This window comes from Heloderma suspectum, chromosome 13, assembly GCF_057233095.1.
Source record: "Heloderma suspectum isolate Gila_16-S chromosome 13, 16-S_ref, whole genome shotgun sequence".
Taxonomy (NCBI): domain Eukaryota; kingdom Metazoa; phylum Chordata; class Lepidosauria; order Squamata; family Helodermatidae; genus Heloderma; species Heloderma suspectum.
The window spans coordinates 31,398,879-31,425,645 of NC_139470.1; the positions used below are offsets into that span (position 1 = coordinate 31,398,879).

Genomic DNA, 26,767 nt, shown 5'->3' on the forward strand with positions numbered 1-26,767 from the left:
CACTTCCTCTTGCACTTTCACCCCTGGGGGGGAGGAAGAGAAGGGGGGGCGGCAGTCCCCCACCCCCCCGCGCGAGACGCAGGCCGGCCTGCGGCCCGGGGGCTCGGCTCGGCCGCGGCCTGCGCTGCTGGGCGCCCGGCGGGGCGGCGCGGCGGACGTGGCGGGCTCTCCTCCGGCTCCGGCGCCCCCGCCCGATGCCCGGGGCCCCCCCGCGCCCGCCTCTCCAGCCGCCGAAGCTCTGCCCCCTCCCTCGCTTCCTGCCCCCCTCCCTCCCCGCATCCGCCAATGCAAAAGCAGCCAGAGGCGGCAGGCCGGCCCCCGCCCGCCCGCGCGCCGCCGCCCCTTCCTGGCCGCGGGGCCGGGGGCTGCTGCAGCGCCCCCCCGCTCCCCGGCGCGGACCCGCCGATGCCGCGGCACGGGCCCCCGCCCCAGGCCAGGCGGGGCAGGGCGGGCGGCTGAGTTCGCCCCCCGCGCCGGCCTGCAGCGGCGGCGGGGGCCGCAGCCTGGCCCTCCCCCGTTGCGGAATGCGGGGGGCGCGATCCCGCCCCGGCCGCAGCGGGAGCCCGCGCGCTTCTCTCCCGCGGGGCGAGCCGACCCCGGGGGGCTCGCGGGGGCCGAGGGGCGCGCGCGCGCGGGCGGCTGCAGGGGCCCCGCCGCTCGCTCCTGCGAGGCCCTCGCGCCCTGCCTGTCGCGAGGAAGGGGCCCCGAGCCAGCCGCCCCGCCGCTCTCCGGAGGGGTTGGACTGCAACTCCCATCGTCCCCAACCAGCATGTCCGCGGCTGGCCGGGCGGGGCAGGCAGCCGTGCCGCACCTGGAGTCTGCGAGAGAGGGCCGGGCGCCAAGAGGGCCCCCTTGTTCAGCAGCCGGGCGGGGCACGGAGATTTCCGTCTGGTTTCGCCGCTGCAGATGGGGCTGCGGCCTGGCCTTGGCCGCTGCGGGTTCCCCGCGCTTTTGGAACCCACGCGCGGGCTTTATTTGCCTGGGGGGGGGGGGAGATGCTTTCTACAGCGTGCGCCCGCACTTGAGGGGTGTGAAAGTTTGGCACTGCTGGAGGGGCCGTGAACATCTCCTCTCCCACCCCCACCCTTAAAAACGGGAAGGCTGGACTAGTACAAACAGAACCCCTCTGCCTCTCTTCCCCCCCCCCCACTTCACTGCCCCATACAGCAGTGGGCATTTCTTATTTTGGAGAGCAGTTTTGTTCTGTTCTTTGTTATATTTTTTATCAGATGGCCTCAGGTCACATGCAAAGCCTTCTTTTTCCACCTTCCTTCACTTTTCCAGTGAAGAAATAAAGTGCCAGCTCTGTAAGCTCTTGCGGTGGCACTGATGTGCAAATGAGTATATCATTCCTCCACCTCCCCAACCGGGTGCCCTCCTAGCATCATCACTCCAGCCAGCCTGGACGTTACTGGCTAGGGGAGATGGGAGCTGTACTCCAACACATCTGAAGGGCACGGGGCTGAGGAAGGCTGTAGTACCCTAACGTCTGCCTGAGCCCCCCCCCCACCTGCCGTCCATGTGCTCAGGCCTTTCTCGTTGCCCAGCAGGGAGCCGCTCCTGCAGCCACCTTTTGTGCCCCATAGCATGTGCAGCCACCATGGATGATTTGTCAAGTCCTTTTATTACGGTAATTCTAACTGTAACAAACCCGTACTGAATCTGTGGTATCACGGTGGCGGCAGCATTGTCCTTTCCATCTACTTTTTCTTTGCTGGAAGCAATTACTGTCACAGAAATAAAGATTTACTCAGTTATAGTAAAAGTGTTATTCATATTTAAACAGGTGGTATTTCATACAGTTCTTGGAGTGAAATGAAAGAAATTGGCACAGTTCATCTAAACAGAGTTCATTCCCATTCATTCTCTCTTCACAGTCCCTCCCTTGTTTATCGCCTTATTTTTGCTTGCCTGACTCAATTATTTTGCTCCGTTTCAACTCCTTCCTCCTCATCATTTTTTCTCTTCAAGGGTGATGTTGCTTAATTTAAACATCTGTTGCCATGGTACCTCTGTTTCCAACCTTTCCTTTCTGCTATAAGAGAGAAGCCAGGCCTCCAAATGCTGCTAGCATACAGGTAAACTATCTAACAGCTAGGTACACCAGCATATTCGTTTGTTTAAAGACTGATTTCAGTTCCTCCCTGCTCCCTCCCTGTGATCAGTCTGATTCTACACCTGTGATACCTACATCATTTTGGATTTTATCCATACTCTGCAATTCCTTCAGATTTGCCAAGATCTGCAATGCCAGCAGGCCACTTACACTGTGGTGGTATTACGGTATCTTATACTACCCAGCACAAAAGCCTATGCCACCTTATACTTACATCAGCTCTGAAATGGGCATAATTGGTGTTGGGTGTATGAGAGAGAGAAGTATCACTTTATTTGTTTAGCTATAAAGCCATTACAAAAATGAAGACATTCAAATTTGGGCCACAAATTTGGCTCTCGCTGGAGCAAATAAAAAAGCTTGCCCTGTAATATAATTGTCCTTGTCTAATAATAAAATGCTTGCTCACTCAATGTAACAATTTTTTTCTTGTGACTAAACTCAGATATCTTTCATGAGGATCATTATATAGGGGACACTGGGTAATATAGTGGACTATGTCCTCTATAGCTGTTTTACAGAGCACACAGAGATGCTGTTCCAACAGTAATTTCTTATAACAACCATCCCGAAAGGCAGAAGCCATAATGTGAAACTTTAGTTCTGTAAAGGCAATTCTGCATGGAGCTAAGGTAATTGCCTCCAAATAATTAGTTTTCTGATGGTCTGTCTTAATACATGGATACAGTCTAGAAAATCTTGACACATATCAGTCAAAAGAAGCTTTCCTATACATAAGGTGTTTAGACACTGACTGGGTCAAAATCAGCGCACCATCAAGATCTCTCGCAAGTGTATGTAAAGCAGCAACTTGCTTTTGAGAGTTTAAAAGATGAGCCATAGGCCAAAGAAAACCAGACACGAAGATGGCGAGGCTGACATTCTATTATGGAAATTTAAGAGCCGAGGTAGTGTTCTTGCCTGGAGGCCAACCCAACCCACTTCTGCACGGACATATGCACCAGGTGTACCAACAGGTAGAGCCAATACTTTCTTTAGAAAGGAATTTTGAACCTTGAACTCCTGTACTAGTGGATGGTTGAAACCCCAAAGTTCTACACTATATAACATGGAGGGAACAACCTTAGCCTGGCATTTTTTTATGGCTGGGACAACCACAATTGATGGTTGTGGCCCTTCCACACAAACTTGACACTTGAAGTAAACATAGTCGAAGCCCCCCCACATTAAATTTGTGTAAAAATGGGATATTTTACAAGCAGTCAAAGAGTATGATGTGAAGTTTACCTCAAGAGAGAGTAGTGCTTCAGCTGAGAGCAGGAAAATCTACAGATGGGGCAGAATGTGGGACTGTGGAGCTTTCACACATGCACCCAGCGCTGGCCCCAGGTGTGGGGAGGCGTAGGAGGCAAGCGAAGGGGCTGCTCCTGCTCCATGCTGTCGCAGCTCAGTCTCGCCCACTCGGGCGCGGCAAGTGCCCGATGCTGCCAGGCCCTGATGCTGCCAGCCCTGCTTGGCCTAGGGCTGGCTTGGGGTGGGGCGCTTCCACTAGCAGCTGGGCTTGTTGCTCTCAGCATGCAGACTGCAAGCAGGCGTTCTGCTTGGCACTCCCTGACTGGGCTCCACAAGCGGTTAGGACACTTCTCTATGAGCAAGAGCCAGGCATCAGGATTACTAGAAACAGCTGAAAGTGGGACGTATGTACATCTCTCGACGAATCTTTGGGACTCAGAATGTGTCGGCAACGGATTATGGCCTGAACGGGGGGCATTAGTGCATTTCTCCCTCAGACTGACACACCACCGAATGAGAGGACGTACATCATCAAAAAGGCTGCATTTGCATAAAATTTGCATATGCTAATATATAGATTCAAATTTAGAAATTATTTAAATAGAAGTACCTCTCACCGTAAAGGGGAAGACAGTGGGCAGGTGGCCTGTGCGCCCGCTGTTCAGCCAACCGGGGGCTGTTGAAGGGCAACTGCTGCTTTCCCTTCTTGGGATTCTTTATCTTTACCCTGGCCTTGGACTGGGCAGTCCTTCAAACAGAGAGCTGTCCTCTGTGAGATAGGACACATGGCCACCCAATGCCAGAAGGGGGGAGGACGCAAATGTCGCCTCACAGCACAGCGCAGCTCTGCAGCACAAAGGCAGGCAGGCCCGCACGGGCACGGGCAGCAGTCCCCTCGCTGCCCCGCCATGCCCTTGAATTAACCATGGGGGGATTTCCATGGCAGCCAGTTTCCTCGCACCTGTTTAATGAGCAGCCCAGAATGCTGGCCGGCCGAGCCAGGGGTGGGCGACGGGCGACCCCCTAGATGCCTTCAGCTCCCACGGCACTTCTGCACTGGCACGGCTCGGGCCGATGGGAGTCCCCGGCCAAAGCACCCGCAGGGCCACAACCCTGGTCCGGACAGGCCTTCTTCCCCAGGAAGCGAAGCCACCGGTGCGCTCTTCGCGCTCGGCCGAGGCTGGGAGGGACGCGGCTCCCACCGCGCCATGCGGCGCGGCGCGGCGGGCGAAGGCGGCGCCGGGCCCAGCGCGTCGCGAGCGAGTGGAGGGCCGCGCCCGCCGGCGGGCGGCGGGAGGCGCTCTGCGCCCGGGAGGGAGGCAGCGACGTTGCTCGGCCGTCACAGCGCGGGGGCGGCCGCGCGGGCCGTGCCGGCGGACGGAGAAGCAGAGCCGGGGAGGGATGAGGCGGCGGGGCGCGCCGCTGCCGCCCGTCAGGCTTCGCTACCGCCCGCAGCCTGGCGCCCTCCGGCCGCATCGCACTACGTCCCTGGCAGCTGCAGCCCGACGCGCCTGGCGGGCGGCCGGGCGCGGAAGGCTGGAGCAGGGCGCGGGGCGCGCCGGAGGCCCGGCCCGGCCCGAGAGCGCCGGAAGCGCGGCCTCAGCCCCTGGCTCCCGCTCCGGGCCTCGGGGGGCCGGCCGTGCGGCACAGGAGGCCGCGCCTTCGGCGGCCGCCGCCCGCGCTGGCCCGCCTCCCCTACGGCACCCGCCCTCCTCGCCCCTCGGGGGCGGGGGGCGGGGGGCGCGCTGAAGGAGCGCGCGCGAAGAAGGCGGGGCTGTCCTGGCTCTCCTCGCGCCCCCGCCGGGCTTTTGTTGGAAATCGCGCGAGAGTTGCGTCCCGCGCATGCGCGGTCGCGGGCGTGAGAACAGTGAGCCGAGAAGTGCCGCCGCCGCCGCCGCCGCCATCGCCATCATGAGCACGACGCTGGCCAAGATCGCCGAGATAGAGGCTGAGGCAAGAGGCAGCTGAGGGGCGCGGAGGCCCGGCCTGCGTCCAAGCTGGGATGCGGGGAAGGGGCGGGGCAGCCGTGACGTCGCGGCTCAGTGGAGCCTCCACGCGCGGCGGCAGTCTACCGGGCGGGGCGGGGCGGGGCGGGATGGGGGGGCGGCCTCAGTCCCGTCCCAAGTCATCTGACAGGAGAGAGGCTGGGGGGGAAGGGAGGAGGAGGCCGGTGGCCCTCCCCTTCAGGGGTCGGGGTGGAGAAGAGGTCCGGCCTCTCCCAGCTACCCCACATGGAACCTCCACGGCTGGATGCTGGGGCAAAGGGCAGAGGAGGGCGGTTGCCTTCGTGCTCTCCTAGGGGCATGCTGGGCGGGCGGGCTCTTGTTCTGGGGCTTTGCAGCAAATTGAGAGGCAGGGTTGGGTATTTAGGTATGAAAAAAGGGCTTGTTCAGATGTGGGCCAAATAATAATTGAGGGCCAGGAATTGTTAAATGCAATGAGAGCAACACAAGAGACATCTTCAGCAGGTTTGATGCTTGTGTTAATTACAGAAACGACAGTTAACTTAAAACATACTCTGCCAAGGCGCTCACAACAATCCCGTGAAGGAGGCTAGGCTGAGAATCACCTAGGGAGCTTTATGGGTGCTGGAGGTTGTGAACTGAGATCTCCCTGGTTCTAGTCCATCACTGTATCTGTTTAGCGGTGAACTTTGCCGCTGAGGACTGCCTGTGGCCCCGCCTGGAGCTTTGCTATGCGCCTATGTTTGTTCCAGACCGCTGCAGAGCTAGGGAGCCAGCGGCTTTCAGGCCTGCCCTTGCTAACAAATGACACAATAGTACTGAATATTAATATTTTTAAGACCTAGCAACAAATGGGAAGCTGCCATCTACATAGTAGCATTCTTGAACTATTTGGTCATAATCAAATAATAGGCAGTTGTTTGAGATTAAGCCTTGAGAACTCCTAGCTTGTTATCAGATGATGAGTTTTCTAGGGAGGAGAAACTACCCTATATCCCCCTCCTCATGGGACAAATACTCTGATATCCCTAGAGTTTCCGCATGGAACTTGTATACAACTCTTCACACAAATAAATCTCTTTCCCACAATGAGAGAGAGATCTGCACCCTTCTGTAGACATACAAGGGGCCAGGGTACAAGGCCAGCACCACCATCTTTTCCCAAAAGAGTCAGGTCTGTAACCTTGATTTTGTGCAGATCTGCCACCCTCCCTGATTGTTGATTTCTCTGGTCCAGATGGCCCGCACGCAAAAGAATAAGGCCACAGCACATCATCTGGGGCTGTTGAAGGCTCGTCTGGCCAAACTGCGTCGAGAGCTCATCACACCAAAAGGAGGTGGAGGCGGTGGTCCGGGAGAAGGTAGGTGGTCCGGGAGAAGGTAGGTAGTCCTTACGAAGGATGGAGAAGAGGATGGCTCAGTCTTGAAGCTGTACTTTGCCTTCGGATTGGGACATAGCTAAGGAGTGATTTCCTATCATTAGTAGAAATCATAAAATTATACAAAATATACCAATATATGCACACTTGTTTAATTTGCATAATTTACATAAATAGAAATGCAGAATTCTACATTATTTACAGTGTTGACTATACATCCTGCTGTCTGCTTCAGCAGTTAAACACTGGATTGTCCCTTTAATTGAAACTCATGTGTGTGTCTACCTGTCTGTCATTGAAATTATCACTCGGATAACCATGTTGTCCAGAGTCTGAAGAAAGGACTAACGAACATGTGGGAGCAGTGTTTCTCAGAGGTCTGTTATATTGTCTGAACCCACAAGTATCTTGTTCTACTTAAACAGGCTTGAGAGATGAGGCCTCAGCATGATGTTTCCTGTCTTGTTACTGTGCCCTCTGTACAAAGCAAGGCAAGCCGATGCCTTGAGATACTTTGAAAGCCCACACAGGGCTGTCCAGTTGCAGAGTATGCAGCATGTTCCCCTCCTCATAGAAATGCATGGGAGAGATTGGCATATGGGGAGCCCTTGTGCAGTTCCATGTGAAAGGAGGTTCACCCCGTGCGACAGTGGTGTGGTTCACATGTAATGCTTGGGCTCATGAGCTCCCCTCTCCAGTGCAGCTGCAAGAGGAGACTGGAAGCTTTCACTTCTGTTTTCAGTTAACTGCAGTTTGACATTACGTCTGAACCCTAAACTGTGGCTATTCTTAACTGTAGCTTATTAAACCAAGCCAACTTCATAAACCACAGTTTGAAGTTGGCTTGTTTCAGGAAACCATAGTCATGACTGACCACAAATTGTCCAGATTTGGATATTAGTCAAAAATGAAAATGAAAGCTTCCATTCTCCTTCTTGCTTAAGGCTGTGTTGGGGCGGGAGGAGATGTGGAGTGCCCAAGCTTAAGACTTCTTCACGTAACAAGGCTTATATCACAGAAGAAGCAAGGGTTTAGGGAGTGGATACCTGAAAGTGATATATTTAATGAAGCATACTGTGATTTTTAAAATAGAGCTACAACATTTTAATTTTTATTAAACATTTTAATAAAACCTACTAGCAGATGCAAATACTTTGGTAGTAAGGTAGCTACACTTTCTCATTCCCCAAGATGATCCAAGGTGAGCAAACATGGCCTGGTGACAGTGGCACAGGCAGAGATGAATCTCTTTGTTGGCCATCTCTGGAATTCAGTTCCCCCTCACTATCATTTTATTATTATTACTACTACTACTACTACTACATTTATATCCCACCCTTTTTCCTCTTGCAAGGAACCCAAGGCAGCTTACATGGTCTTCCTCTCCATTTTATCCTCACAACAACCCTGTGAGGTAGCTTAGCCTGAGAGTCAGTGAGTGGCCCAAAGTCACCCAGAGGGCTTCATGGCTGAATGGGGACTAGAACCTGCATTTCCTGAGTCCCAGTCCAACACTCTTAAGCACTACGCCACACCGATTCCTCATGCTTCAGGGAGATGGGCTCATCTCTTTTGCAGCCTGACAGTGACTTTGAATTAATTACCACGTTGTAGGTTTTGATGTTGCGAAGACCGGAGATGCTCGAATCGGTTTTGTGGGCTTCCCATCAGTGGGGAAATCCACTTTGCTGAGCAACCTTGCTGGAGTGTACTCAGAAGTGGCAGCCTATGAGTTCACCACATTGACCACTGTGCCTGGGGTGATTCGCTACAAAGGAGCAAAAATACAGGTGAGCACTCTGAAGTGGGGCGGTGTGTGCTGTTAATGAGCAAGGCATGCAAGTGTTGGGATGCATATGACGGGCTCTTTTGACTTAACCAATATTTTTAGAACCACTCTGGCTGAAGTAGATTGGTTTCTCCATTTGTTTAACGAAGGGTGGCCCTGTACATATATGTGGACCACTAGACGACTGCAATATCAGTGGATGTCTTGAACATAGGAAGCTGTCTTCTACCAAGTCCAGCCATTGGTCCATATAGCTCTGCATTGTCCAATGGCAGCAGCTCTCCAGGGTCTCCGGTTGGGGTCTTCCGCAGTCGTACTTGGGGCTGCCAGGGACTGAACCTGAGATCCTGGATGTGCAATACATTGCCACTCATCACTGAGCAAAAAAGCCATTAGAGGAAATCTCCCCCTTATGGGTTTGATCTCAAATGCCAGCTCAGTAGAGCCAGCTCACGTTCAGCTGAGAGTGCTTGAGTGGCATGCAGGTGTCCATCAGGGCTTAGATTGCTGCAGTTTGTTATTGAGATGTAGCTACAATGGGCTTTTGTGATGTTGATGAGATTAAGAAGAGGTGGAAAGAATACACAGAAGAACTATACAGGAAAGATCTTAATACCTCACAACAAAGCTAGGGGAGATGACAGTATTCCAGCTGAGCTATTTCAAATCCTAAAAGATGATGCTGTTAAAGTGCTGCACTCAATATGCCAACAAATTTGGAACACTCAACAGTGGCCACAAAACTGGAAAAGGTCAGTCTACATTCCAATTCCAAAGAAGGGCAATGCCAAAGAGTGTTCAAACTACTGTACAATTGCGCTCATTTCACATGCCAGCAAGGTGATGCTCAAAATCCTACAAGCTAGGCTTCAGCAGTATGTGAACCGAGAACTACCGGAAGTACAAGCTGGGTTTCGAAGAGGCAGAGGAACTAGAGATCAAATGGCCAACATTCGCTGGATCATGGAGAAAGCAAGAGAATTCCAGAAAAATGTCTATTTCTGCTTCATTGACTACGCTAAAGCCTTTGATTGTGTGGATCACAACAAACTGTGGCAAATTCTTAAAGAGATGGGACTACCAGACCACCTTACCTGTCTCCTGAGAAACCTGTACGAGGGTCAAGACGCAACAGTAAGAATCAGACATGGAACAATCGATTGGTTCAAAATTGGGAAAGGAGTACGACAAGGCTGCATATTGTCACCCTGCTTATTTAACTTATATGCAGAGTACATCATGAGAAACGCCGGGTTGGATGAATCACAGGTCGGAATTAAGATTGCCAGGAGAATTATCAACAACCTCAGATACGCAGACGATACCACCCTAATGGCAGAAAACGAAGAGGATCAAAAGAGCCTCTTGTTGAGGGTGAAAGTGGAGAGTGCAAAAGCTTGTTTGAAACTCAACATTAAAAAAACTCAGATCATGGCATCTGGCCCCATCACTTCCTGGCATATAGAAGGGGAAGAAATGGAAGCAGTGACAGATTTTATTTTCTTGGGCTCCAAGATCACCGCAGACAGTGACTGTAGCCGTGAAATTAAAAGACCCTTGCTCCTTGGGAGGAAAGCTATGGCAAACCTAGACAACATAGTAAGAAGCAGAGACATCACCTTGCCGACAAAGGTCCATATCATCAAAGCTATGGTTTTCCCAGTAGCAACATATGGCTGTGAGAGCTGGACTTTAAGGAAGGCCGAGCAACGAAGAACTGATGCTTTTGAACTGTGGTGCTAGAGAAGATTCTTACAAGTCCCCTGGACTGCAAGGAGGTCAAATCAGTCGGTCCTAAAGGAAATCAACCCTGACTGCTCATTGGAAGGACAGATACTGAAGCTGAAGCTCAAATATTTTGGCCACCCAATGCGAAGAGAAAACTCCCTGAAAAAGTCCCTGATGCTGGGAAAGATTGAAGGCAAAAGGAAAAGGGGACGGCAGAGGATGAGATGGCTAGATAGCATCACCGATGCAATGAATATGGACTTGAGCACACTCCGGGAGAGAGCGGAGGACAGGAAGGCCTGGCGTGCTGTGGTCCATGGAGTCACAAAGAGACGGACATGACTTAACGATTGAACAACAACAAACAATCGACACTTGTTCTAGGGTTATCTTCCTGAAGCTTTGAACTCTGGTTTTCACTTCATGATTAGATACATACTGTAACTGTTTGCTTGCAGTATGAAACGCAGTAGATTTCCCCCACTAAATGGTCTGGTTCCCATGACAGCCCAGCTTAGCTTAATTTACCCGTGGGGGTTGTTGTGTTGTGCTAAGCCTCCAGGCACCATAGAATCATAGAATAGTAGGGTTGGAAGGGTCCAACCCCCTGCTCAATGCAGGAATCCAAGTCAGAGCATCCCTGACAGATGCCTCATCCAGCCTCATCTTGAATGCCTCCAGCGTGGGAGAGCCCACCACGTCCCTAGGTAATGTCGTATTGCTCTAACATTCGTATTGCTCTAACAGTCAGAAAGTTTTTCCTGATGTTCAGCTGGAATCTGGCTTCCTGTAAGCTGAGCCCATTAGTCCGTGTCCTGCTCTCTGGGATGATCAAGAAGAGATCCTGGCCCTCCTCATGCATTTGTGCATGGCTCCTGGCTTGCTGTAGGTTGTTGTGTCATGCAAATCCAGATGGCAGGAGTTGTCTGAGGGTTAGCCAACCCTCAATTAGCCCTAAAACTAGCCTGGCACAATGCGACAGCCCCCATGAATAAATTAAGCCATGGTAAGCTGTTGCGTGAACCAGGTCAATGTCTTTAACAATGGAGATTATGATCATCTCTGCCCCAAACATGACATGAGTTTCAAGTGAGGTCAAATGTGGCTTAAGAATTCAGGGGGTAGTCTTCATACTGTCACTTGGCTAAACAGATTGTAAAATCAAATACAATTTGAATAAAAAAATAGTAGGTTTGGAAGGGGCCTATAAGACCGTCAAGTCCAACCCCCTGCTCAATGCAGGAATCCAAGTCAAAGCATCCCTGACAGGTGGCTGTCCAGCTTCATCTTGAATGTAGGAGAGCCCACCACCTCCCTATGGAATTGATTCCATTGTCATATTGCTGTAACAGTCAGGAAGTTTTTCCTGATGTTCAGCCAGAATCTGGCTTCCTGTCACTTGAGCCCATTCTTCCATGTCCTGCACTCTAGGATGATCGAGAAGAGATGCTGGCCTTCCTCTCTGTGACAACCTTTCAAGGACTTGAAGAGCGCTATCATATCTCCCCTCAGTCTTCTCTTCTCAAGGCTAAATATGCCCAGTTCTTTCAGTCTCTCTTCATACGGCTTTGTTTCCAGTCCCCTGATCATCTTCGTTGCCCTCCTCTAAACCCTCTCCAGCTTGTCTGCATCCTTCTTAAAGTGTGGCGCCCAGAACTGGACACAGTATTCCAGATGAGGCCTGACCAGTGCTGTGTAGAGGGGAACTAGTACTTCACAGGATTTTGAAGCTGTCTATACTTCTATTAATGCAGCCCAAAATAGCATTTTCCTTTTTTTTTTGTAGCCACATCACAAGCTGAATGTCAGCCAACTATGTGATCTACAACATTTCCAAGATCCTTCTCGCTTGTAGTATTGTTGAGCCAAGTATCCCCCATCTTCTAACTGTGCGTTTGGTTTCGTTTTCCTAGGTGCAGAACTTGGCATTTATCCCTGTTAAATTTCATTGTGTTGTTTTCTGCCCAGCGTTCCAGCCTATCAAAATCACTTTGAATTTTGTTTCTGTCTTTCAGGGTATTAGCTATCCTGCCCAATTTTGTGTCATCTGCAAATTTGATCAGCATTCCCTGCACCTCCTCCTCCAAGTCATTAATACAAATGTTGAAGAGCACTGGGCCCAGGACTGAGTCCTGTGACCCTGCTCATTACCTCTCCCCAGTTTGAGAAGGTCCCATTGATAAGCACTCTTTGAGTCTGACCCTGTAGCCAACTGTGGATCCACCGGATCGTTGCTTCATCTAGCCCACTTTGAGCTAGTTTGCTCATCAGGATATCATGGGACACATTGTTGAAAGCTTCACTGAAGTCGAGGGATATGATGTCCACAGCATTCCCACAGCCCACAACGGAGGTGACTTGATCAAAAAATGAGATCAGATTCGTCTGACAGGACTTGTTCTTGACAAATCCATGTTGACTTTAAGTCATCACTGCATCGTTTTCAAGGTGCTTCCAGGTGGATTGCTTGAGAATCTGCTCCAGAATTTTCCCAGGGATTGATGTCAGACTGATTGGTCTGTAGTTCCCAGGTTCCTCCTTTTTGCCCTTTTTGAAGATAGGGACAGCATTAGCCCTCCTCCAGTCATCTGGCACTTCCCCCGTCCTCTATGATTGCTGAAAGAGAATGGACAGCGGCTCCGAGAGTTCTTCTGCCAGTTCCTTTATTACTCTAGGATGCAGTTCATCTGGCCCTGGAGATTTGAACTCACTCAAGCTGCAATCCTGCCCCTTCAGTCTGTACTTCACCTTTGCCAGGGGGGTCATAGACCCTCTTTCAGGAGAAGACTGAGCTGAAGTAGGAATTGAGCACTTCTGCCTTTTCTTTGTCATCTGTGTTTATTATATTTTTATCCATCCTTCTTCCAAGGAGCTCAGGACATGGTGTCTCTTCCCCCTCGCCCTTATTTTACCCTTGCAACAACCTTGCGAGGTGGGTTAGGTTAAGCGATGGTGACTGAGCCAAAGTCATCCAGTGAGCTTCATTGTTGAGTGGGGAATTGAACCCAGTCTCCCTAATCTGTAACAGTAAGGTGCTGCTCCAAGGGTGGCAAAAGATTGGACTTCACAGGAGGAGCCACAGCTGAATGGAAGAGCACCTGTTTGGCTTCCAGAAGATCCCTGGTTTAGTTCCTGGCATCTTCAGTTCAAAAGGGTCTTGAATAATGGGGCCAGTAAAGACCCCCTCTCTGCGTGAGACCTTGGAGAACCTCTGCCAATCAGAGAAGACAGTACTGAGCTAGATGGACCAATGGTCTGATCCAGCATAAGGCAGCTTTGTATGATCACATGACAAGGGAAAATGGAAGTCTATCACTCTCTTGTGAAGATATTCCATCAGATTTCTCCACACCTAGTAGGTTCTGATTTCCTAATTTTGTATAATGGTTTTCCTTCCTTTTCATTAAATCCTACAGCTTCTTGATCTTCCAGGAATCATTGAAGGTGCAAAAGATGGGAAGGGCAGAGGTCGCCAGGTCATTGCAGGTGAGCTTGCGGTTCAGTGGCCAGAAATCCTTCTTCTGTTTACCAGTGGGTAGGGGGAGGTTTTAATATATCAACTGTATATGGAGAAGAAGGCTTTTTCGGCCAATGACAGCAAGATTTTTATATTTTGGAATGTTTTATCTTCATAGGAAGAAGAGGCATAGGGTTTTTCCCTGCTTCCTTTGTTTATATCTGATTAAAGAAGGTGATTCATGTGACATGCGAGTACTAAATTATGCATGAACCAAGAAGTTGTTTCCTTGGCTTCCCAACTATTTACTTCCAGCCTCTTTGAAAAGGTTGAGAAAACACTTTTTCAGATCCTCTGCTTTCTTCCCAGTTGCTCGAACCTGCAACCTTATTCTGATAGTTCTGGATGTTCTGAAGCCTCTGGGACATAAGAAGATAATTGAGAATGAGCTGGAGGGCTTTGGGATACGCTTGAATAGTAAACCTCCCAACATCGGCTTTAAGAAAAAGGATAAAGGCGGCATCAACCTCACAGCCACTGTAAGCATTGATATGGATACTGCGCTTCCTTCCTTGTCACAGTGACAAGAGGATCGCTCTCCACTTCTTAGTGGTGGGAAATCTGTAAGCGCGTAATTTGTGCTTGTTGCCTCTTCTGCTGGATCTGAGTGGTTGTGAAAGCAACCTCTGGTGATGATCCTTGCTGACCTGAACAAGGTTCCCACTGCTTTGAACAAGGCCTGGCTTTGAGATTCAGCATATGTGTATCGATTAATTTGTGGCAGCAAGATGAGACTGTTACTTGGCGCAGCAGAATAGGAAGTAGGCCTTGCCCACAGTAGATGCTTCCTGGGTTTGCACAGCCAGGGGTCTTCTACTTATGTGGTTGCTCTAAAGGGGGCGGGGGGGGAGACTTATTAGACCAGCCCTCACAGGACAGCCACAGACCACACACGCTCAGTCTTCCATCTGAAATGCTTTGAACTTCATTCTTTGGGTAGTGAAGATGGAGAAGGGCTGGGACATCTTTAAGGAGATAGTTGGGCTATGGGAAAGGTTCACTAGGCCATCAGTCTCCTTGTCCTGTACTCATCATACCCTTGCCTCATCCTAGTTGCTTCCTGGGTGGCATCTGTGCTCATTTCATGTGTGAAAGCTCTGAAATAGGGCCCTGCAGTGGCTGATAGATCTATCTCAAATATCCCAGATTGGACTCAGGTGACCCTTCCCATAAAGCTACTCAAGACAACAAGGGCCTGTTTCCCAGTAATGCATAGGTTATGCTAACACAGATTATGTTATGAAGGTATGCAGCGTTCTGTGTGGTTGCTAAGCTGTTAAATAGCCAATCTGCTCTCGTGTTCTTCAATCAGTGCCCACAGAGTGAGCTAGACACTGAAACTGTGAAGAGCATCTTGGCGGAGTATAAAATTCACAATGCTGATGTCACACTACGGAGCGATGTCACCGCAGATGACCTCATTGATGTGGTTGAAGGAAACAGGTAGTGCATGCAGGCTTGAAAACCAGGCTGGTTGATGAAAATCTCTAGGTTTAGAGAGCTGTCGCGGGTTCACATGATGCTTATGCTGGGTAATCAACTCCTCTCAAATTTTTCCCGGAAACAAAAATCTGGTGTACCTAATATATTATGCAAATCAAACATTTGCATAATTCTGAATACAGGATGTTCTTGGGGGGCGGGATTCACATTGTGTATTTTCTCTTCAACAAATACACTCACAAAGGAAGAGGGTTTACCATGTGGAGAGGCTTCCCGCGCTCCCAGTCAAATGTAGTAGCAAATTTTGCTTTTGGCTTTATTAATCGCTAAAAAGCGTAGAAGATAATTATCCAAGGAATGGGTCTCCAGTGTGGCCAGGAGTGCAAGCTCCTATCCTTTGTCTTCTGACACGCGCCAAACCTCGCTGCTTATTGTGGACACAGTAGTTAAGGTGTATATAAATGCAGGACTCATCCCAAACTGTGCCTGTCTTGTTACCGTACCCCTCAGGAGGACAGTAAGGAATAATCTCTTAGCAATGTTTTGTCCGTAATCGCTTCTTCACTCTTGCAGAGTTTATATTCCATGCATCTATGTATTGAACAAAATTGACCAGATCTCAATTGAGGAGCTAGACATAATTTACAAAGTGCCCCACTGTGTTCCAATCTCTGCTCACCACCGGTGGAACTTCGATGACCTGTTGGAGAAAATCTGGGACTACCTGAAACTTGTGCGAATGTGAGTCCGTTTTCCATTGTCAGAGCTGAAAGTACCTCTGGTTCCTGCTCACTTTAAAATCTACTGCTGTCTAATTTTACCCCACTGCATAGTTGACCTGGAAGCCCCAGCTCAGCCTTTGCAGTTGCTTTCTTGATCCCCACTTCTAGTGGTAATCATCCTGTGACTGAAGGTACAGCATGTTGCCCCTCAAACGGCCTGGATGGTAGTCAATAAAGCCTTTGTACATGTTGGAATCATTCTGTTCTATGAGGGCTAATAAGGGCATCTTGCATGATGCCTCCGGGGACCAGCATTGGATTAATGGCTCTAACTTGAAATTGCAGTTACACCAAACCCAAAGGTCAGCTACCAGATTACACTTCCCCAGTGGTATTGCCTTACTCTCGGACTACCGTGGAGGATTTCTGTATGAAGATTCACAAAAACCTCATTAAAGAGTTTAAATAGTAAGTATGGCCTACAAAACATCAGATTCTTCATCAGTTCTTGCTACTGTCTGCTGCCAGACATCATCTAGCTTTGCACTCCCAAATTATGTGTTAATTCTCTTTAGCCTGTGCAGTTTTCCTTCAAATATAAAATGATCCAGCTGTCCACAGTGGGATTCAGGTTTTCTCTGGGTGGAATTACTGTAGTCTTGCCTTCTATCAGATTGGCTTTCTGTTCTCTTTGTAATCTAAACAGTGTCAAACTTTAGGCCCCTCCCACTTTCCCCACAAAAAATAGTTAAAGCATTTGAAGCATGCATCTCACGCTATTGCCCCTGTGATAGAAATTGTACTTTGTAATTGGAGAAAAGCAAATTAAAGGGGAAATAGTAGAATGATGGGAAGGAAATAGAAGAGAAAATCTGGAGAGTATTAGCAGTGGGATGGTGGCACTACTCACTGTGAAGAGAACTGGCCACAGAAGGCTCACTTTGAGTGAAGGTGCTGTGATTTGTGGAGCATCTGGGCATAGTAACTGAATTATGGGGGGGGGGTCTTGCTGCTGCTCTGTATAAATGATAAAAAGTAAGATGGCTGCCTCTCACCCAGAGGTGCAGACCATCAGGCCTGAGGGCCAAATCTGGACCTCTGGGTTCCCCCTTCCCACCAATTATTTGGAGGTTTCCTGGCTTTTGTGCAGTTTTTCCCCTATTCTAAAAGGTTGAAATGCCTCTTTGAAGGCTCAGTTCCTGACAGTCAGAGCTTTAAGCTACAATATGCTGGTATTTGGGGCCCCGCCCCTTCTGCCTCTAGCCCTGCCCACCCCAGAAGGTGGCCCTCGAGAGCTTCCCTGAAGTACAAGTCGGCTTTCGGGCTGAAAGAGCCCCCCCCCCCCCTAACCCAACATTCGTTATTTTCAGCGCACTCGTATGGGGATCATCTGTCAAGCACAACCCACAGAAAGTTGGAAAAGATCACACCATGGAGGATGAAGATGTCATTCAGATTGTGAAAAAATAAAAAGCTCTTCTGGCCAATCATGACTCCTCTGCAGTGACCTCTCACAAGGAAGGCTAAATTGTAAAGCTTCTTATGCTTGCTAAATGGCTGGGTGTGCATGTTCTCATCTGAGCTTTACTAGGAAAGTTAGATGTATGCAACACGGGCCTGATTAAAATCTGTTTTCTCCGGGATGGGATCACTGTGATGAGGCGTTGGTCTGTGTTTGCTGTTTAACAGATTACACATTCTTGCGCCAGGAAGACTCAGACCGATGTACAAAGTAACATAAGTAGCCTGTGTGCCATCAGCATACGCTGGAGTGCTTATGCAAACAAGGGTGTAAATGCAACCTTTTTCCATGGTTAGGATTTGTATACAAATGTGGCCTTCTCACACACCTATATAAATAAACTGAGAGCCCTGCCTTGCGGGGTGGGCCATCTTTGTGGCCCCAAGGGCCCTGTGCAGCACCAGAGGCTGTGCACACTTGCCTGCATGTGCGCAGGCACACGTCTCCCTCACCCATCTCGGCAAATGAGGATGCGGAGGTTGAAACCGCCCTGCTCTGCTTACCATGAGGGGATGGGTGGGTGAGGTTAAAGCCTCCCCAGCAATCCTGATCTTCAGTGGCTGTTTCTTTGCTGCTACTAACAGCAGGGAAACTGTGATCTGTTCCCAATCCTCCAGCTCATGGCTGATCTGCTGGACAATGGGGAAACGTGGGTGGGGCATTCTGGGTGGCACACAGGGCTGTTTGTGGCCTGCCCAAATGGGCTACAGTGCTAGAAGGGGGAGACGTACTTAGGAGCTGGCTAGCCTGCTCTTAGTGGGGCACGTCAGAACTCACAACTTGCAAGCTCCTGCAAGTCTGTATAGAATCGTCACTTTCTGTCCGCCCCCACACTTCGCCAGTGTGTAGATTTGAAATACAGTAGTGGGCTGCTATCGTTGTTTAAATTATTTCTTGAAGATTTGCTGAAATTAACACTAATTTTGTAACTGTATTCAGCTTTTGAAGCAGTGCTTGAATAAGGTTGCAATGGAAGACAGCCTGAAAAATAGGTAATTGGTCTTAAATGTCATCAGCAAGGGTCTTGTTCCTGGTACAGTTTCCAAGTGATTTAAAGGTTGTTGCCTATATTGCAGAGCTGGGCCATAACCTGTTTTCGTTTCCAGGTGCGTGTCCAGGTGTATATATACCGACCATATATAACTGTCTTAAGAATTGGCAATTAAAGGAGACATATTGTGAGAGGTGGAAATTAAAGCTATGTTTGGTCAAAAGTGAGTCCTAGACCTATATTACACTTAAAGGTGTAAATAAAACAAATGTGTTTACAAACTCAAGCTGCTTTGAGCAGCTGCTGCTTTCAGTCAATAAATACAAACTGTCTTTATGTACCTTATCAAATGGCCTTTAAACCAGGGCTGGGCAGAATACAGCTCAGGATCTACTGGTAAATCTCTGGGGGTTTGCAGATCTCCAAGAGTTTCTGACTTTTAATGAGACCAAGGGGATAAAACCACAAACTTCTGCCATGGCTGTGCTAATTGTTTATCTCTCAGCCTCAGTGTTCCTCATCTGAAAAATAGGAGTGCTAATGCTTTTAACCAGGTCAACTCTGCTGCCCACTGTGATGTGTTAGAATACGTTTGTGACTGGCATGTACATTTGTATTTATCCCAGTGTATAGTTTGAGGTGCGGGAGATCATTGCCTCTGCCCGCCACCACCTTGTGTCTGGCTTTGGTCTGTACACCTCTTCATTCTAGTAAAAAAAAGAAAAGAAAAAAGTCCTACAAGCCTGAAGTCTACCCACCCATTTTAAACTTTTGCCGAAGGGATTGGGAGAGCAGGGTATCAATTACATTGTATAAAATGCAGGGCAGTTTAATATCACGAGAAGCCTGAACCATCAGATGAAAAATTATCTGGTTCAGCATCCTGTTTCCCAGAAACATGACACAAGGGCAACAGACCTCTTGTTTTTCAGCAACTAGTATTCAGAAGCATGGTGCCTCTGGTCCTGAAGGTGGTATATAGCCATTGATACCCTCAGCCTTTGTGAACTTGTCCAATCCCCTTTTAAAGCCATCTAAGTCCCTGGCAATCACATCCTGCAGTAGTGAATTCTGTATTTCATCTGTGTGCTGCCAGCAGCTGCACAGCTCTATAAGGAGCCTGCCAAGTCCTAGGAAGCTCACAGTCCAGTGAGCAAGAAGGAGCAGCAAGCTTTTACATGGGAGTTGTGGAAGAGGCCAAGAGCGGGTGCGTGTGTGGCTGTTTGAGCTCTGACGATATCTGGGGCGAGGTTTTTCCTAGCCGCTGTGGATGGAAGGCCTTATGCTATCCCTTGAGGTGAGTCACGGAGCTAGTTGGATCAGCAGCTATACAGCTCTATAAGTAGCCTGCCTGTCCTAGGAAGCTTGCGACCCAGAGCAAGTTAACAGATGTAGTAAATGGGTTTTTACACAAGAACTGAGTGGAATGGTCCAGGAGGTAATAAAGGCGCATGAAAGAGCGCGGCTTTATGAGCACTGGGAGGAGCCCCAGTGGCAAAGCAGCAGATAAGCGGGCAGTTGAATTTATCAACGGGACAAGGAGGCTAGGGCAGTGCATTCTCCCCACTCCTTAAGAAACTAACTTTATAGGTAAACCCAGTGTGTGGGGGGGTTATCCCATCTCTTGAACTGGGTGAATCCAGCGCTTGGGGAGTCCATCTGCTCCCTTGAGGTCAAAATAGCTGCCCTGGAGAAGTTGAGTGGTGGCAGAGAAGTTTGTGGACAAAAGGTCTTCACGACACTGATAGCAGCATCCCACTCCCAGGGTAGCGTTTCCTCTCTTGTCATGGAAGAGGCGGGTGCCACTGCGGAACCTGGAAATTATCCTTTAGAAGGGATCTTTTCCTTGGGGAAGAACAGATACCCCCTTGTGCGAAGGCTATGCCTCTGCCAGGCTCTTGTTATTGGTTGATTAAGTTATTAGAGACATACACAGCTGCATTTGCAGTGGCCATATAGACCTCATGATGACTGGCCTGCCTGGGGAAATGGAGGCATGTGGTCCTGCCAGCCAAGTTTAGGTAGCTTAGGTCACTACAAAGCCAGAACCTGCATGGCAGCATTCTCTGAAATGTTCAGCGCACAGAGCCAGCTAGACATGCAAAGGTGAGAGGTCTCAATGTGTGTAGGCAGGAGGGGTTTAGAAGTCCTGTGAGGAATGGTTGAAAGAGCTGGGTATACTTACCCAAGAGAAGATTAAGGGGAGACATGACAATAGTCTTCAAATATCTGAAAGACCATCATGCAGAAGACTGAATAGTGTTCTCTGTTGCTCCAGAGAGCAGGACCAGAACCAATGGACCTTACTGACCAATTGAAAAACAAATCACTGGGCCTAGATGGTATCTATCTGAGAGTGCTTATGGAAATCACTGATACTCTAACAGAAACATTAACATGTCCCTAAGAGCAGCCTCTCTGCCAAAATACTGGAAAATGGCCTATAGGGCACCAATTTTTAGAAAGGGATCCAGAAAAATTACAGGCCAAGTAGCTTAACAAGTAAATTGGTGGAAAGCATTATTAAAGCATCAAATTATTTCAGCATATAGAAGCACTAATACAGTATTAACATAGCGTCTGCAAAGGTAAATCTTCCCTCACCAAGAGTTCTTTGAGAGTGTCAACAAGCATGTGGACAGGGGTGATTCAGTAGAGGTTATTTACTTGGACTTCCAAAAGGCTTTTGACAAAGTCCCACTTCTGAGCAAACTTGGTAGTACTAGAATAAGAGGAGAGGTCCTCCTATGGACCAGTAACAGGTTAAAGAACAGAAAGGAGAGAGTAGGAATACATGGTAAATTCTGCCAATGGAGGGAAGTAAATAGTGTGGTCCCTCAGGGAGCTGTGTTAGGACTTCTGCTTTTTAACTTGATAAAATTATCTGGAGTTAGGGGTGAACAGTGAGGAGGCCATGTTTACTGATAACACCAGATTCAGGATACTTAAAAGTGGTCAGTAATGAGCACCAAAAGGATCAGTAATCCAGGGGAAGGGCCATTAAAATGGCAAATGCAGTTCAATGTGAGCAAATGCAGAGTGATGCACATTGAACAATTCTAAATTCATGTACATGCTGGTGGGAGTCTCAGCTGGCAGTGATGGAGCAGGAAAGGGATCTCGGGGTTGTGGTGGATACCTCAGTGAAAATATCAACCCAGTGTGTGGCGTTTACCACACAAGTTTGTAATGGCCAGCAGGAAGGGGAAACAAAGATTGCTAACCTTCCCAGATGGCTTGGAGAGAAAATAAAAGACAATATATTGCCTTTGAGGAGCATGCATAAAAATCTCAAGTGATTTCCCTGGGAATGGAGCTTGCTAACATTGCTGAAGGGCCGTGGTGGCTTAGTGGTTAAGACGCTGAACTGCAGACTGGAAGGTTGGCAGGACAGCAGTTCGAGACCCGAGTGCCGCGTGAGGGAGTGAGCGTCCGTCTTCAGTCCCAGCTCCTGCCAACCTAGCAGCTCGAAAGCAAGAAATTGCAAGTAGATAAATAGGTCCCGCCTCGGCGGGAAAGGTAACAGCGTTCTGTGCACCTCAGTGTTCAGTCTTGCCGGCCACATGACCACGGAAGCGTCTTCGGACAGCGCTGGCTCTTCGGCTTAGAAACGGGGATGAGCACCGCACCCTAGAGTCGGACACAACCAGTTGGGGACACCTTTACCTTTTACCTTTAACATTGCTGAAAGTAGAATACTTGGAAGGCTACTCCTCACTACTTTCAGGCCTGAATTTCACCTTCATGTATGAAATCTCTGGCTTATGGCCATTATAAATGGGTGGGGCTTATGGTATAAAAAGGCGGGGCTGCCAGAGGCAGTGCCTCTGCGTGCATCTTGGTGTTGTGCACAGTGCGACACTAAGTGCACACTTAGCATCACACTTGGAATCACACAGAGGAGGGAATACCAGGCCCACCCTGTCACCTTTCCAGGGACACCTGCGACCAGTAAACAGCAGGAAGCAGCAGCAGAGGGCAGCAGCTTTGAAGAACGAAGGAGCAAATGTGGATCTTCATTTGTTCCCTTTTTACTGTTGCTCTCTATTTTATATTGTTTTACATTGTTTTATATTTTAACATGTGCCTGGGAAATACAGTGGGTAACTCAGGGGGATGAGGGAGTGCCCCCATACCTGTGTTCACGGGTAAGGGGAAGTATGGTGCTGGGGGATTCACAGGCGAGTTCAGGAGAAGAGGGGCTAGGCACCTTCCAGCTATCTCCTCTTCTGGCTCTTCCCCCAGCCAGATGGTTCCTGGCAGCCTTGCCAGCTTGCCCTTGGATCTGCTGCTGCTGCTGCTGCTGCTGCTGCTGCTGAATGCCAGGCTGGTCCAGAACAAAATCTCCCTCATCCATGATTTGATTGTGGATGAGGGGGCTGACCTGGTATGTATTACTGAGACCTAGGTGGGGGAACTGGGAGGGGTCACTTTCTCCCAGCTGTGCCCTCTTGGGTACTCGGTGCAGCACCAACACTGACTTGAGGATTGGGGAGTGGGGGGTTGCCATGGTCTATAGGAATACAATCCCCCTCTCTAGGCTTCCTGTTAATTCTAGTGCCGATCTTGAGTGTTTGTACCTTGTGTTGGGTACCCAGGACAGATTAGGGATTCTGGTGATGTACCGCCCACCCCGCTGCCCATCAGACTCCCTGCCTGAGCTGATGGGGTGGTCTCAGATTTAGTGTTGAGGACCCCTAGGATAATGGTTCTAGGGGATCTCAACTTCCGTGCCAAGGCTGCTATATCTGGGGTGGGTCAGGGCTTCATTACCACCATGACAACCATGGAGCTGTCTCAACATGCCATCAGCCCAACACGTGTAGGGGGACACATGCTTGATCTGGTTTTCTCAACTGGGCAGGAGGATGGTAATCTGAAAGTATTAACATCTACCCCCTTGTCATGGTCAGATCACTTCCGCTTGAGGTTTAGACTCGTGGTGGCCTTTCCCCTTCTGCAAGGGTAGGGGACCTGTTAAAATGGTCTGCCCCAGAAGGCTAATGGATTCCAGGGGGCTCTGGGGGATTTTCCTGCTGGTATGACTGGTGATCCTGTCAAAGCCCAAGTTGCTCCGTGGAATGCAGAGATGACCCTGGCGGTCGACATGATAGCACCTAAGTGCCCTCTCCCTCTGGGAAGAGCCCAGCCAGCTCCTTGGTATACACCTGAGATGAGAGCAATGAAGCAAGAGGGGAGACGGCTAGAACGCAGGTGGAGGAAAACTCATGCCGAGTCTGATCAAACACAGGCTATCGAGCCTACTCTGTGGTGGTGAGGGTGGCAAAAAGACAGCTCTTTTCCACCAGCATTGCATGTTCTCAGTGTTGTCCAGTGGAGCTTTTCCAAGTGGTTCATGGCCTGCTACATTCTAGGCCAGGGAGAGAAACTGTGGAACCCTCGGTAGCACGCTGTGACAAGTTTGCACTTTGAGGGTAAAGTTGCTCAGATTCATCATGAATTGGACACCACGATGAATGCCATTCCATTAGTAGAGGTGTCCAGAGCACTGTCTGGTCCAGGTTTATTGGACGAGTTTCAGTTATCGAGGCCCGAGAATGCGGACAAGGTGCTTGGCCAAGTCCAGGTGACCACCTGGGTGCTCAGACCTTGTCCTTCATGGATTATTACATTGAACAAGGAAGGGATATCTGGCTGGGTCCAAGAGGTTGTAAATTCCTCCCTGAGACAGGGAGGTGCTGGCCTCTTTAAAAGTAGGGATGTACGAAAGTCACTTACCGTTCCGCGGATTATGTTCGGGGGGGGGGGAGGCAATCTGTTCCTCCCCCCCGGAATCCTTGACAGCCGGCTGTGCTCCACAGCGGCTCCACAGAGCAGCTGGCCAGGGCCAGCCCAGGCCAGAGCCATCCACAGCCGGATTTCCGGCCGCGGAGGGCTCTGGGTAAAAAGAAAAAGGGAAAAAAACCGCATACGCAAATGGCGGTGGCTATGGCTGCTGCCATTTGCGTTCCTTATTTTTCGCTGTCTTAGTCTACGTAAATATTTATGTAGACTATGCCGGCGAAAATAAAGGGGGACGCAAATAGCGTAGCGGGCGCTATTTGCATCCTTTTTTGATTTGCCGTTTTAGCCTACGTAAACATTTATGTAGGCTAAAACGGCGTATCAAAAAGGGACGCAAATAGCGCCCGCTATGCTATTTGCATCCCCCTTTATTTTCGCCGGCATAGTCTATGTAAATATTTACGTAGACTAAGACGGTGAAAAATAAGGAATGCAAATGGCGGTGGCCGTAGCCGCTGCCATTTGCGTACACTTTTTTTTTTTAACCCAGCCGTGATAGGCTACGTAAATCTTTACGTAGCCTATCACATCCCTGTAAAAAAAAACCAAAAAAAACCCACCTCCAGACTGCAAATGGCAGCGGTGGCGGCAGCCGGTCGGAAGACCAGCCGCCTCAGCCACCACCGCCTCAGCCGCCGCCGGAGCCGCTGCCGCCCGCAACATCTGCCCCAGGTAAGTCTCGTCCCGGGGGGGATCCGTGGGGGGCGGGGGGGTGGCAGGCCATTCCACCACAGTTTTCGGGGGGCTGAATGCACTGGCATTCGGCCTCACCAAGATCCGTGGCGGAATTCTCTGTCATCCCTATAAAGAGGCGGTAACTGGGCCACTCCTGAAAAAGTCTAAACTGGATCTGGAGGACGTTAACAACTATAGGCTGGTGGCCAACATCCTCTTCCTGGCAAGATGCTTGAGCGGGTGGTTGCAGGACAACTCCAGGCACTCTGGAAGAAAACGGATTATCTAGATCCATTTCATCAGGCTTCAGGCCTGGTTTTGGAACATAAACTGCCTTGGTCGCCCTGTGGGATTATCTTTGCCAGGAGAGGGGCAGGGGGAGTGTGACCCTGTTGATTCTCTTGGACCTCTCAGTGACTTTCAATACCATCAGCCATGGTATCCTTCTGGATAGGTTGTCTGGGCTGGGAGTTGGAGGCACTGCGCTGCAGTGGTTCCGCTCCTACTTGGGTGGCTGATCCCAGCAGGTGGTGCTGGGGGATTATTGCTCTGAGCCTTGGCAACTATGCCATGGTGTTCCACAGGGCTCTATTTTATCCCGCACACTGTTCAACAGCTACATGAAACTGCTGGGGGAGGTCATTCAGAAGTGTGGGCTGAGGTGCCATCAATATGCGGATGACACCCAGCTCTACCTCTCTTTTTCATCAAATCCAGGTGAAGCAGTGGCTGTTCTGAATCAGTGCCTGGGCATGGTAATGGCCTGGATGAGGGCCAATAAACTGAGATTCAATCCAGACAAGATGGAAGTGCTGTTAGTGGGTGGTTCATCTGCCTGGCTAGGTGATGTTCAACCTGTTCTGGAGGGGGCTGCACTCCCCCTAAAAGATCAGGTTCATAGTTTGGGGTGCTCCTGGACCCAGAACTGTCACATGAGGCATAGGTGAACTCAGTGGCAGGGAGCACTTTTTATCAGCTTAGGCTAATATACCAACTATCTGCCCTTATCTGGACAGAGATAGCCTAGCTATGGTTATCCATGCTCTGATAACCTCTCATCTGGATTACTGCAGTGCATTATATGTGGGGCTGCCTTTGAAAATGGTCTGGAAACTTCAGCTGGTCCAAAACAGGGCAGTGAGATTGTTAACGGGGACTGGCCATAGAGACCATGTTATGCCAATACTTTCCCAGTTGTGCTGGCTGCCAATCCCTTTCCAGGATTCAAAGTGCTAGTATTAACATTCAAAGCCCTAAATGGCTTGGGGCAGGTTATTTGGAGGATCGCCTCCTCCCAGATGTACCTGCCTGGACCCTAAGATCATCTTCAGGGGCCCTTTTCCAGGAGCCCCTGCCAAAAGAGGTAAGGCAGGTAGCTACCAGGAAAAAGGCATTTTCTGCTGTGGCACCCTGGTTGTGAAACAAACTCCCTAGAGAGGTTCACTCAGCCCCTTCATTGTACTCTTTCCGGCGCCAGGTGAAGACCCTTGTATTTTCCCAGGCATTTTTAGCATTCCAGTTTAGCTCTGCTGTCTTACATCTGCTACTGCATTTTAAATTTCTGCACTGCTGCTATGATTTACTCTGGTTGCATTTTTATTCTGCAGTTTTAATCTAATACATTTTATGTGTTATTTTCAGTTGTGTTTTTGTAGTTTTAATTTTGTGAACTGCCCAGAGAGCTTCAGATACTGGGCGATATAAAAATGAAATAAAATAATAGCCAAGGACTGCACACTTGCTACCATAGCTTCCTCCATGTGATTCTGCATCACAGGGGTGCAGAAACTTTCAGTCCAAGGGCCAAATTCCATGTTGAAGCAGGGTTTGGCCAGGCTCCTGTGGTGGGCAGGGCTGAAGGC

General features: G+C 49.6%; 1 protein-coding gene across 1 annotated transcript; it reads left to right on the forward strand.

The window, feature by feature from the left end:
- Nucleotides 1-5,239: 5,239 nt before the first annotated feature.
- Nucleotides 5,240-17,399, forward strand: DRG1 (developmentally regulated GTP binding protein 1). Its single transcript, XM_084819824.1, has 9 exons — nt 5,240-5,323; nt 6,572-6,695; nt 8,328-8,503; nt 13,647-13,716; nt 14,057-14,226; nt 15,060-15,190; nt 15,764-15,931; nt 16,258-16,380; nt 17,283-17,399. Exons 1-9 carry the CDS (start codon nt 5,282-5,284, stop codon nt 17,380-17,382), a joined length of 1,104 nt encoding a protein of 367 aa, XP_084675950.1. The 5' UTR covers nt 5,240-5,281; the 3' UTR covers nt 17,383-17,399.
- The last annotated feature ends 9,368 nt before the right edge of the window (nt 17,400-26,767 follow it).